Below are 13,716 nucleotides of genomic sequence, written 5' to 3' on the forward strand. Positions count from 1 at the left end.
GACCTATAGACTTGTCTTGAGGCAAAAATGTTACTTCCCAAATGCAATAACTTTTTTATATTAAGCCTCCCAAGAGCTACTTCTAGAGTCGCACAAAAAAATGAACATTAACTGAAGAACTAAACCTTACACTTGACCGTATGCACAATTAAAATAGTTCCTTACAGGTGTTGTGGGGTGCTGAGGCTGCAGCGGTGCTGTTGGTGTGGGAACAGACGCAGTCGTGCTCTGCTGCGACAAGGGCTGCTGCTGTTGCTCTGCAGAGGGGGTAACGGGAACTGGAGGCTGGACCTGTGGAGGCAGCTGTGCCTGCGGAGGTGTCGGAGTCTGCCTTTGAGCAGGGTGCATAGTTTGCGACTGCGGCCCAGGTGGCATCGCCTGAGGAGTAGGGGTGGGGGCAGTGGTTGGTGCTGCTGCTGCCTGCTGTTGCTGTGATCCCAAGCCTGGGGGCGTGTGGTGAGGTGTTGGGGTTCGACTAGGTACTGGAGAAGGAGAATTTCTGTGCATGGGAGGCTGTGGAAGAGGTGGGCAGTGAATGTGGCTCCCTTGAGAACCCGGAGCCATTGCAGGAGAATTCACAGGACAGGAAGAGCTGGTCATTTGTGCCTATGGGAAAACAAGTACACATTTGTTAAAACTTGAACAGAAAAGGAGAGAAGTTACTGTTAAATGGCAGCTTTCCCCCCGTTACTGGTGCCCTTTTTGAAGTGATAAACATTTTTTAGACTAGTTCAAGAGGAGAAATGGGCCATTTATTTTGCTCCGCATGAACATAGAACATAAAGCTGTTTTATAGTTTATTCAGCTCTAGAAGAGAAGTTTCAACTGAGCAACTAATACTCAAAATATCTTAAGAACGGAGCACCTACACTTCCAGTTCACAAAACATTTCTTTCTAAAAATGCAGATATGTACATCCTCAATAAGGGGCAATGCACCACAGTGGAAAAAAAGGATTCAAATATACTTAGTGTGCCCCCACCCCCAAGACTAGAAACTGAATTTATCATCAGAAGTACAGCTGTAACTGCACTGAGATTATAAATAAATGTATTGGTCAAGAAAAAAAAGCTGTCACTCCACAATAATCTTGCCTGCAAACTAGGAAGAACCATCAACGAGAAGCAAAATGACGTTCCCTACTTCTTCCTGGCCTGAAAGGTTCTTGCTGAAAATGGAGAGGGAAAGGACAGAAAGGAAACTGCTAGACTGTAAGTTCAGATCTTTAGTAGCGACAACCCTCCTGTTCCCCAAAGCCAACACCACACATTTGGTGGTCCTGGATGGACACGCCTTTATGTGACTTATTCTTTCAGCATCTCTTAATTTCTCAGGTTCTGCTGTTAAGCAAGAAATTCTTTACTATATGCTGAATAACAATTTCTTCCTTGCTCCAGAAAAACAAACTTAAAAATCCTGCCACTTAAAACTTAAACCTGAGAACAAGCCAGTAACATTTCACCCCTGCCATTACCAGCACTACAGCCAAGAAAATGCTGAGTCTCAATAAGTGAATTCAGTTGACTGTAACTCCAGCAGCATCTTAAGAAAACAAGTTCTTCTCCGTTACTACAAACTTGAACGATTAAACCAGTATATGATACAGCCCACTGACACCCACTTCCAAAAATCACAAGCTTACTTGAGAAACTGGTGTCTGATTGCCAGGCTGAGCCATAGGCATGCTCGCTGCATTCATTCCTGGAGAAGAAGCAGGGAACGGGTTCTGTTGCAGAAACTGATTCTGACCAGAAGGTTGGCCAACTCCTGGCTGTTGCATACGTGAAGGAAATCCCATCTGTTGGAAGAGAAAAAAACCCACTTCACACAACATGCATATACCTTTAACATTTTACAAAAAAACCATTTTTCTTGTTGCAGAAATGGATGCTTGCCACTTACATGTAGAATACAATATGGAAAACCTGCTATAGCTCCTTTCAAAAAACAAATTATGATCATTTCCCCTGTCGGCTAATGAACAGGATGCTGATTTCAGTCTGGAACCATGCCTTACGTTTGTTCCTTGTTTCAAGGGTTTGACAGCCTCCAAACCCACTTAAACTTAGTTTTCAGTGAATGGAATCACTTGTTTTTTTTAATCACCAAGATCTAAGGCTAACCACAGAGCAAGTAAATCTTTTAGTGACAATGCAAAAGAAGTGTCTACAGAACGCAGGAAGTGTTTGAATTTTATTCATTTTTCTTTCCCTAATTTAAGGGCAGCACAGCCAATGGCAGCAATCCTGCAAGCTCAGTGCCCTGGCCAAAGGAAGCGCGCACTGACCTGGTTCATGGCCCCAGCCTGGCTTAGCTGTCCAGGGTGCTGAAGAGGAGGGGTTTGCCGGGGTCCCATCGGCGACAGCTGCATGTTCATCTGGCCAAATTGATTCATTCCTGCGCATTTGTGCCAAAAAAACACTTATGAGCAAAGGCCTGAATTTTCATTCAGATACCATTCAAGATTCACAGAAGAAATGCTGTTAGTTTCTTCCCAGTTATTTTTTTTTAAATTAGTTTTCAAGCATGCAATACAGTAATGGAAATATCTCTGCCTATCGACCAATTACATTGAACAATTTTAAATATCAAGTGACAGTGACATAGATACCATACTCCTTCAGAACAGACTGGCTTTTTTTCCCGACAGACTTACTTCCACATATAGCTTCAGAAAGCTTGCGTTACCTTAATTATTAGAAATTCACTTCTTGAATTTCAGACTGTAAATCTTCACTTCCTTAAGTGCCTTTTATGTTGGCAACAATACTTCTCATACATATAACAGAGGTTGCACCCCTTCCTTTTGAGCAGTAATTCTCACCATCCTACCTCAGCTACGGACGCATCTTCATCTAAGCTGACTAGGCCCACCGTGTCTGACTGACCCCACCATCCTCTGTTCACACAAACAGAACTTTCAAAAGCATAAAGTTCTTCATTTAACAAAGCAAGCAGCTAACCATCAGCTCAAATTCCCAAGATCATGAAACACCATTATGCATGTATTATAAAGTATATGCATGTATCATAAAGTATAGAAATCTCTTTTCTTGGTCAAATAGAAAAAGAGCAGGTGAAACAAAGGCTACAGCAAGAGCTGCCCAGCTGCAAGATTCCTTTACAATCACAGGAGCAAGTTTTCTTCCAGTATTTACCTGGCTGTGCCTGCATGCGGTTCATCATCTGGTTTGGCACATTGGCACGTATCAGCGTTGGGTCAGGAAGAGGACCATCTGGAAAAAAAGACATTGGAATAAGATTATGACATTTAGAGACCACCAGGTTTTATCCGCCGAACATGTTAATGAAAATTACACGCCAAAATCCACATATAAAAAACGCACAGCCACTGTCCAGTAATTCTAAGCACTCTTATTTTAAGAGTCCCTGAATTGTGGACCAAAAAACAGAAGCCTCCTTGAAAATATGAGCATATCCTATTGGGGAAAGTGTTCTGACTTAGAGACAGATTTTTGGAAATTAAGGACAAATATGAAGTATGTTGTCAAAGTACAATGAGAAACTCAGCAGCTCATGAGCATTCCAGACCACAAGAACTTCTACAGACCATTCTATGCCATTACTACACTTCTAGATTGAAAACACTCTGAGAACTATATGGTTCAAAGTACTTATCAAAGCTCTGAATTCTGAGAGCTACTGACATACGTGATAAACTGCCCTAATGTCACATCCGCTGCTGAAAGCCAGCCTTCTACAGAAGTTACAGCAAATAAATTCACAGTACTAATCTTAAAGGCCTCTCTTGCATCTTGATAATGCATCTCAGCATACCCAGTTCTGACTTCAAGCCTGGAAAGACCCAGGACTGGATTTACCCAGACACATTTATATTTAAAAGGAAGAAAGAACGTAGATTAAGCTTCTTGTAGCATAATGCTGAAACTACTGGATCATTATGTAGCGTTAGGAAAAAGAAAGGGAAGTTTTTTGCCTCCTCAGTTGCTAATTCCAATTTTGACCCTATCTTCTTAAGATAACTTATTAGTGTCGTTGACAGCTATACATCTGTTCCCATTAGATGCCTTAACTCATTTCTTAACTGTGAAGTAATTAAGAACAAACAGGACTGAAAAAATCAAGGAGAAAATCCTTCTGAGAAGAAAACTCCCAGGAGAGTCATGCAGGGGGCAAGTGCAGATCTCTATGAAGTACGTTTGCGGAGCTTTGCAGACCTGTTGCACTTAGTTTTAAGAAGGACTACTTCAGTCTTTAGAGCTGTCAGTCCAGAATCACAGACAAGTGTCCTGGTTCCAGTTCGGACAGAGTTAATTTTTCCTCATAGTAGCTGGTAGGGTGCTATGTTTTGGATTAGGATGAGAAGAGCACTGATAACATGCTGATGTTTTAATTGTTGCAGAGCAGTGTTTACACCAGGCCAAGGACTTTTCGGCTTCTCGCTCTGTCCTGCCAGCGAGCAGGCTGGGGGTGCAGCAGGAGCTGGGAGGGGACAGACCCAGGACAGCTGACCCAAACTGGCCAAAGGGGTATTCCATACCATCTGACGTCATGCTAAACAATATATAGGGGTGGCTGGCCGGGGTGGGGGGGCCGGCTGCTCGGGGATAGGCTGGGCATCGGTCAGCGGGTGGTGAGCAATTGCATTGTGCATCACTTGTTTTCTTACACATTATTATTGTTAATACTATTATCATTATCACTATTATTATTATTATTATTATATTCCTTATATTATTATATTCCTGTCTTAATAAACTGTCTTTATCTCAACTCACCGGCTTCACTTTCCCGTTTCTCTCCCCCATCCCAGAGAGGGAGGGGGGAGGGTGAGCGAACAGCTGTGTGGTGTTTAGCTGCCAGCCAGGTTAAACCACCACAACAAGTCACCTTAAAGTAGATTTTGGTTGAAATATTTAAAAATATTAGTTCTCCTGTATAGTTAAATCACAGTATACAATGCCATTTTATTTAGAGAAATGTACAGATTAAAATCCTGTATGTTAATGGTCTACGGGACTTAACTGGAAAAAATAGCATCAGCAGATGTCCCTACCCATTTTTAAGGAGAAATATCACCTGCAAGAAATAGTTATGTGTTTACCTGTTACCCAAGCAAAAATACTAGATATCTGACAAAGCCTCATCACTTTCTAATGCTGTAAAGAGACACTGCACTGTTTAGCAGCATTATAGTTTTGATCATTAGCTCCTCTCCAAAAATCATTTTTCTTCTAATTATACAAATGCCTGGGTAGAAAGGAATCTAATAATAATCTGTTCAGCATTAGGAGGGTCAATTCAAGTAACAGAGCTACTGTGTAATGGAAGACAGCTACATGGGAAAAAAATTGGAATCCGGTTTTCACTGCACGCTGGAAATGCCATTTGTCCAAAATACAAATGTGGCATAGAACAAGCACTATCTAAACTTTCAAAGGCAAAAATATAAATAGGAGAAGCACTTCAATTATCAGACTCTGCTTAGCAACAACAGTAATAGTGATGATCATTTTAAACACCACACAACTAAGTATTATGAAAATATATTTATTCTGCAGTAAATGGCGTTATCTTCAAATCAATTACTTTTAGAGGTGAATGTGATGAGACTGAAGTTCTCCAGTGTTAAGAGTGCAACTTGGTCTCCATTCCCTCCAGCCTCAAAGCAAGTGTAAAAAAGGCTTAGAGTATTTCAATTTGCTCACAAGACTATAAGATTTTACATAACCTATGGTCATCAATTAATAGATGAGCAAGGCAAAGACTTGGCAAGTGTTTCTGAAGATGAGGGAGCTGAGTTTAACTTTGAGTAAGCCAGGTATCTGTGAAACAATGAGGGCAAAACGCTCAGTCTACCATAAAGACAGTACACAATCACACTGCACCAAGCAGTAAGTAGCCCAGCTGTTCTTACTTGCAGACATCCCTGGCTGAGGCTGTCCCATGTTGGGCCCTTGATTCATGGGAGCCTGTGGCATGCCCGGTGCATTTGGTATCATGTTTTGCTTCTGCAGCCTGGTTCTTCGCTTTTCCTCCAACTCCTTCTGAATCTTATAGATCTTCTCAGCTAGCAGGTGATAGTACTCTGCCTGCAGGGGAGGAATGCAAGTCAGGAAAGGAGAGGAGACATGCATTAAGTAAAGGCAGCAGGTCACAGTAATCAAAGTAATCAAAATAATTGGGGGGGAGGAGAAGCTCTTCCTTTGCAGGTACTGCCAGGGAGCTGCCTTCGTGCTGCCTTCACAAGACCCCAACAAGTCTCAAGCACAGCACACCACCACAGGTACTGCCCCAAGTCCCAGCACACCAGGCAGAAGCCAGCACCCCTGGCACATGCTCTTCCTCAGCCTGGGATACTTGTCTGTGCTTCCACTCCTCTTCTTCTCTAGTCACTGCCAAAGGGGATCAGAGATGTGCAAATGATGACAGAGGACAGCATCTCACCCTGCTATTTGCTGATTCATACATGTCGCCTTCCACCTTCCGAGCATACGCCACCAGATTCTCCATCCGCCGATCCTTCAGTGCTGCAGGGTCAGGAGTAGGAAATATGGCTTGGACTCTGAAGAAAAAAACACAAGCTATTAGGTTGTCTCCAAACCAGGGCCTCAGCACCAACCCGAAGTGATGGGAACACAAAGCAGCAAGCAAATCTTCCACCAGACTGAGGAACTGCCACCACTCCCAGCTCAACACTCACATCATGCTGATGGCCTGAGTACGGAGTGCAACACTTCCAGTACGACAGCCCTGGAGCAACACATGCAGCTCCACAAACAACAAGGAGAGCAGGAGCACCTCTGTCAGGCTTCTGCTTTCCCTTCTCACCAACTCTCACAAAACTCACACTCTGGCCCCTTAGTTTTGTTGCTAGCTACTCACAGTTTATGAACAAGATGATTTCGGAGATCCTGAGTAATGTCTTCATGCCACTGCTTTCGAATCCCAGTATTGGATGGTTGAGCTGTTGGCATAGCCCCCAAACTGGCAACGTTGGCGCTTTCACTCATCATGGAGCTTCAAAACAAAGTAAGAATTTGAGGGTGGAAGTCCAGCCCAAGCTTAGTCATCTTACAGTCATAGCCTCTTTTTGAATCATGTTAGGACAAAGTGCTAGTTCAGCCATTCCCTAATCAATGGACAAACTGTGCAGAAATAGCTGCACAGACACCAAAACAACGCATCCCTCTCAGGATTAAAGAGGACCATGAAACAGTACATGCTGTGCTACCCAAGGATTTTGAAAACTGGAACAAAACCTAGAAAATCCAGAGGGAGAGATAGCAATCAATGGAATTTATCCCACTGTTTGTTCAAGAAGTGCCATGAGACTTAAGCACAAGGATCGCTTTTACACCTCAGCGAACAACTCACCCCTTACTCCCACTGTGGAGCAACAGCAAGTTCGTGGTATGCCATCCTAATCAGCAAATGCACCAGCGCTTCAGATCTGCCCAGATACTAATCCAGATAACATCCATAACCTCTATGGCCTAAGAAAGTCACTTTGCAAGCATTGAGTGCCCCAGTTAAAGTGGACACCAACACCTCTAGAAAGGATAAGAACTGAGATATCCCAACTACACGGCTTCCTTGCCGATTGTCCTTAGCAGCAAGGATCAGCTCAGCCCCTCGCAGCATAGGCGTGCAAACCCTTACACACACTCCCATCACCTTCATCTCATTTACTACAGGCAGTCATCAGTGTTTGCAGCTGAACAAAACACTGGGTTGCAAAGAATTACACAACTTACTTCTGGGAATTCATGGTTGAATGCAACATCGAGTCAGGCAGCAGGCTGGGGGTTTGAACCCCTACTCCTCCATTCACTCCCATTGGATTTGCACCTAGAGAACATAAGTATTAAACAACCAGCTTAGTTACTAAGCAAGAACAGCAATTGCTCAGCAATAACAAGGGTCTAGACTTTCAAGTACTTGATTTTTGTGGAAGGAGTTTAATTACTCTCTGCTCTCTTTACCACTTCTCCCTTCCTTTTACCAAATTAAAGTCTGAGGCACAACACTGGTGACCTCCAAGTGAAGCACCATGCAGTATTACTCTTCTGCACGCCTTCCTGAACTTCTCAAACAAGCCATTTACATTTGCTGCCAATGTTACGTACCCAAGTCCTTTCCTGTGACCCTCTAAAGGTCCAGCATTACAAACCAATTCTGTTGTTTGCTTAGAAGTTTTTTCTGTGATTCAGAGGCTTAGGATAGATATTCAAAGGCTTTGAAAACAAAGTATCAGCTACAACTACATCTGGCTAGATCCCCTCTCACTCATTCCACACTCAGGGAAGCTAACTCCAGCGTTTGTGCTAAAAAGGAGGAAAATCTGACAAACCTCTGCAGGAAAAAGCACTAGTAATTCATATACCAACATCTCATTTTCTGCATCGCAGCAGATCTCAAGCACCTTAAAAAGTGCCTACACCCTACAGTTAAGACTCAAATAACGACGAAAAATACAGAGTATATCTGCCCAGAACTTCTGAATAGATCACTTTGTGAAGCTGAGTAACACGAAACCCCTTTACCAGGCTTTACATGTATTTAAGACATCTGAATCCTACAGAATTTGTACTTCAAGCAGAATTAGACACTGTGTACAAGACAAATCCACTGATACTAACTTTAGCAAGTCCAATATACACCTCTAATATCGCAGTCAACTGTTTAGCAGCCTCTTCATACAGCTCTCTGCAGCCCACCCCCAGCCTAATCACTTTTATCCTTCACAAATTTAGCCATCTGAGAACAAGTTGGTACAGAAGACAACTGTAAACCTCTGCCTCACCTCTCCCTTTTCCACTGCCTGAACCAATTTATTTAATCTTTGTAGGACTGCATCTCTTCAAAAGCAGAGTCCTCACTAAATCCTGATCTTTCTTCTAAACTAGTTGGCATGCAGTCAGTCCACAAGCTGATGATTCCTACCTCAGCCGTTCTAATTTCCACTCCTAATAATGAAACAAGTCAAATGTCCACATTCTCCATGGTTGTACTTTCTCCATTAAGCTCCAGTTCTTCACTCTCCAAGAACTTTTCAACCCTGTCTCTTTAGTTGTTTTTTTTGTTTTGTTTTGTTTTTTAAATCAGTACTACAAGAAATGCCCAATTAAGAAGGCACAGGCCAAATTGTCTCTTTTTTTTTTTTTTAAAGAAACGAAGCATAGAACCATTTCACTTCAAAAAAATGATAACATTTCTTTCAAACTCCTAAGCCCCTTGCTATAACATTTTGGACCTTCTAGAAATTCATTCATTTGTAAAGCACTAATGTACAGCAGAAAGTCATATCTCATCTACCTGTTTTAAGACCAGGCTCTCTCCTTTTACACTGAAGGCAAAGTTGCAGCAGTATACAAGCTACGTGTGACCTATGAGGATCGGTCATTTCATTAACTTTGCCTAGGAGTCTTTCCCTGAGTAACTCAGGAGTACGATGCTCTTTTGTGCAGAAACAGCACATCAAAACTGCAGCCTGCAACCAGCTGCTTACTTTCCTTGGCAACCTCTCAGTCCTTCCCACTGGCAATCCTGTGCTAACGCAGCACTCACTCCATTCAAGAGTTTGTCACGGAGCATATAGGCTGGAGCACTACAATCCCATACAAGCATGGGTTAAATGCCTACCAGCCCATCTTTCCACTTTTCAATTAAAAATCAGCGCTGCTTAAGCAACTCAAGCTAAGAGCTGAGGGTGAAAAAAATTCCTGTGATGTAATCTCAAACTATCAGCATCGGATTCGATGATTAAGGGTTACTTGATTGGACACCAATGACAGCCAGGGTACAATTAAACTTCTCATGTCGTCTTCTGTGATTTTGCAATAAGCCACACAGCTTACAGTTACCTAAGTCCACAAGACAAGATTCAGAGAGCTGGTCTGTACATACTACTACACATTTTTAAAACAAGCATTACACATCTGAGATACAACTCTCAAATGCTACAGTCTGAGTGACAAGGGAAGAATGTTTAAACACAAGCATTCTGATGTGTGCATTTCCAATTAAAAACTCCCAAACCTCCTGAAACTGGCAAAACAATACCATTATAAAGCTAAAAAACAATATTAAATAAAGGTATTTTGAAAATCACTCTCCCCCAAAATATTTTTTCCCCCAAAGAAAACAATTTTCACAGAAAACTTCTTTTGCAAGGGAAGGCATTTGGGTCCTCTAATGTTTCCTGTTCCGCTGAGCAGCTTGATAGCTCAGGTCTAAAATAACGTAAAGGTATAACTTTAGCAAGTTAATTATCTGTATTCAGGTAAGAACATATCAGACATAGTACAGGAAAGTTGCCTGTAGCTTGTGTTTTAACTGACAGATCTACTTACTTATGGGATTCATAGGGCGCAGGCCCTGGGGTGACTGTCCTTGTTGCTGATTCTTCACTTGAGCCTGAGACTGTGTCTGCATCTGGTTCCCTTGATAGGTCAGTCCAAGGGCTGCGTAGGCTCTCTCGATGGAGCTGGGGTCTATCTGACTGGTAGTGCTTATGCTGGGCGTTGTCTGCTGCCCCACACCAACCGAGCCAGTATTTGCAAGTCCTACGGCAGCTCCGCCCAGCAGCGCTAGAAGAAACATGCCAAAAGTTAGTAAAGACAACAGAAGGCAGCCAAAGAGATCCATAAAAACAGGGAAAAAAAGATGACTGGCTATTCAAAAGCAACACCACCTTCTAGGACTACGCAGATAAGAAGCCAGGTTTGGAAAAGCTGTCATGAAACAGAGACAAATTTTGACCCAACCAGTCATTCCAGGAATATGCTGTTCTCCCTTTGAGCTGCTGAGAAATCCCACACTGAGTATTTAGGCCAACTGTTTGCTCAAAACTGAGAACAGAGGCACCTAGGTCACAGAGGTTAAAGGCAGCAAGGTACAGATTTTCAGTAGCCACTGTCACTTTTTTTCATTTTATCATTCTCTTAAAACACGAAACATCCCAGCTCACAGTGGTCATGAGAAGAGCACAAAGTGTACACTAAGAAGCATGAAAAAGCATACAGATACCACGAGGACAGAAATCTTGCAGATTTTGGCAGGAAGACCCATAGGGACACAAAGGGGAGGTGGGAAAGAAACATGACACAATCAGCGGATGAAGACAGAACAAAGACCATCAGGGCTGAAATGGTACAATCATCTCTGCATGTGCATGTCTGTCTCCCGAAGCTCATCAGCTCAAAGACGTGGTGGAGAAAATCCAATAGATTTTGATTTGGAAATTAGAAGTCTTCCACAAACACTAGCTATCAGAGACAGAAAAATATTTTGCCACTCTAAAGCAAGAAGAAAATCCTATTACATATTCCCAGGTTCAAGAGCATCACCATTACCGCCTGGGTGCAACCAAGTTCAACTCCTAACATAAATTTTATGGTTTATCCAATATGCAGAAATTTGTAGTAGACTTACATTGTTGGTTTCTTTTGTCCCCAGCATTTTTGAGAGGCAAACATACAGGACAGTCATGTCTCGTACAGTTCTTCCAGTGCGAGATGATTTGTCGGGAAGACGCGCAGTGTGCCACTGAGGAAGGGAAGGGAAAGGAAAACCTTTACAAACTACTGCCAGCATCTGCACACGGTCGATACAATCTGGGTAGGGAGCAACTACTTCTCTTGGGCCACATCTATATTGCAGTTCAGTAAAGGATTACTTTAAATAGTTCAGTACTAACTAGCCCTGAAAATGTAGCTAGACTCCTTCCAACACTATTAGCTCAATTAAAGCTTGCTTCAAAGCTCCACGTTATGCATCCAAGCCTAGCTCAGAGGATAACACCATGCACATCACGGACTGGACAGATGGAATCAAGCAATTACGATGCCAGCCACTGGCACAACCCAGATGAGGGAGGGTAACAACAAGATAGCACACATTTTCTTTGGCTACTAGGGTAGACTTACGAGTTCATCGGTGCCAGAAGCAGCTGAACTCCTGGCTAGCTACTGCTTGAGATTTCTCCCTTCCGTTTAGAGGAAATAGACTCCTGCTAGCCTGCTAGCAGATTGCTCCTTTGCGTCCGCCCTTATCAGAAGGAGGCATCCAAAAGGTCTACCAGTGAGTTACAAAGCTCAGCAAAACATCTTAATTCATTTCTTTGCGTTATCTTACCTTAACCTGCCTGAACTTTAAGACTCAGAAGTTTATCATATGCATTCCTAAGGGGACAGACAGCTTAAAAAATAGAAAATCAATTTCCCAAGCTGCTCATTTGTTCTCTCTTACTAGCAGCCTTTTCGGTCTTGCAAAGGTTGATGTCTACATAATCATTCCTTCACTTACCCTGGCAGGATTTGCCAGCCTGACAATGTGTCATGTGGTTCAGGACATTCTTCATGGTTCGGCAATGAGGGAGGTTGCACTGTCGCACCTCACCGTTGGCCTGCTCTCGCCGCTGACACTTGTGAGCATGTAAAAGGAGAACTAATTGCTGCTGGATGAGCTTGCGTTTTTCCGGATCCGCTGTTGGGGCTCCAGACCCCATTCCTTGTGAAGCTGCTGGCCCCATCCCAGCTTGCTGAACTTGGGGTGCCTGTTGCTGGCCCTGGAGGAGGCAGAAAAGAAATGCCCAGAAGTAAATCTATTTAAGAATCATCTATTTAACATGTGAGCACCCCAAAAAAATCTATGAAGAATCACTACACTGTGTAACCAAGGGAATACCCCATCTGCAGCTCTGGATGACCCATTTTAAACAACCCCTCAACAACAGTGCTGGCAGCACTTCTCTTGCCAACCACAAAGTCTTCCCCACACCACACCCTCCTATTTCTAGCTCTCGCCTTATCAAGGACCAGCAGAATTTAACTTTGCACATGCTCACAAGTTAATTTGTGGTGCTAGTTCAACCAGAAAAATATTAACAGCACTTAGACCTCAGATGATCATCTCATTTTAGAGACTAGAAAACTGTATCCCCAATTCTTGCATTAGCGGAAGAAAACACCTTTTAAAATGGATAGTTTTTCCCCTCCTGTGGGACTCCTAGAAAAGGATAACGAAGGGGAAGTTTGGGAACCTTTTGCCATTAGGAAACTTGCACATACACATTCAGAGAAAGCATCTGCTAGTCTGTGCAGGAGAAGCAGCACAACTTCAGCATAACGCAGGCCAGAGAAGTAATGTCAAGTATGGCAACACCCGGTACTTCTTCCATACTTCTGTTTATGTCTTCAGACTTTTGTGCTTCTTCCAGGTGAAATGTGAGAAGCACTCACAAAGAAGAGGGGCTCAGGGACTCTGTGTTGCTTGTCTCACTTCAGTTCAACAGCCTTCTGTTCCTAATGGACTCTTCACATACAGAGGGTTTTAGGGAATGTTTCTGAAGATTTCCTTTTTTGTTTGTTTTTTAGAGCTCGACTACGTGCATAATGGTTTTAAATTAAAAAGAGGTACATGTAACTGAGACATTAGGAAGAAGTTATTTACTCAGAAGGTGGTGAGGCGCTGGCACAGGTTGCCCAGAGAAGCCGTGGATGCCCCATCCCTCAAGGTGCTCAAGGCCAGGCTGGATGGGGATTCGGGCAACCTGGTCTGGTGGGAGGTGTCCCGGCCCATGGCAGGGGGTGGAACCAGGTAGTGTTTAAGGCCCCTTCCAGCCCAAACCATTCTGTGATTCAATGATTCCTAAACCCCAGTTCTTCCATAGCTCTTCAATACCTACATTAACCTTCCATTTTACAAGGAGACTTTACCAGTTACTCAGTC

The 13,716-nt window shown here is 43.1% G+C and overlaps 1 protein-coding gene across 3 annotated transcripts in view; it reads right to left on the reverse strand.

Moving 5' to 3' along the window:
- EP300 (EP300 lysine acetyltransferase) overlaps positions 1 to 13,716 on the reverse strand; it is a 66,094-nt gene that overhangs the window by 24,415 nt on the left and 27,963 nt on the right. For all 3 annotated transcript variants that reach the window (XM_080575394.1, XM_080575393.1, XM_080575392.1), the window contains 11 exons: positions 12,292 to 12,553; positions 11,419 to 11,532; positions 10,338 to 10,574; positions 7,740 to 7,833; positions 6,868 to 7,002; positions 6,430 to 6,547; positions 5,900 to 6,074; positions 3,159 to 3,236; positions 2,288 to 2,397; positions 1,643 to 1,798; positions 166 to 606 (listed from right to left, as the gene is read on the reverse strand). In XM_080575394.1, the coding sequence (XP_080431520.1) occupies positions 166 to 606; positions 1,643 to 1,798; positions 2,288 to 2,397; positions 3,159 to 3,236; positions 5,900 to 6,074; positions 6,430 to 6,547; positions 6,868 to 7,002; positions 7,740 to 7,833; positions 10,338 to 10,574; positions 11,419 to 11,532; positions 12,292 to 12,553 (1,920 nt within the window). The remainder of the gene's footprint in view (positions 1 to 165; positions 607 to 1,642; positions 1,799 to 2,287; positions 2,398 to 3,158; positions 3,237 to 5,899; positions 6,075 to 6,429; positions 6,548 to 6,867; positions 7,003 to 7,739; positions 7,834 to 10,337; positions 10,575 to 11,418; positions 11,533 to 12,291; positions 12,554 to 13,716) is intronic.

Source organism: Anser brachyrhynchus (genome assembly GCF_964034855.1).
Source record: "Anser brachyrhynchus genome assembly, chromosome: 1".
Classification (NCBI taxonomy): Eukaryota; Metazoa; Chordata; class Aves; order Anseriformes; family Anatidae; genus Anser; species Anser brachyrhynchus.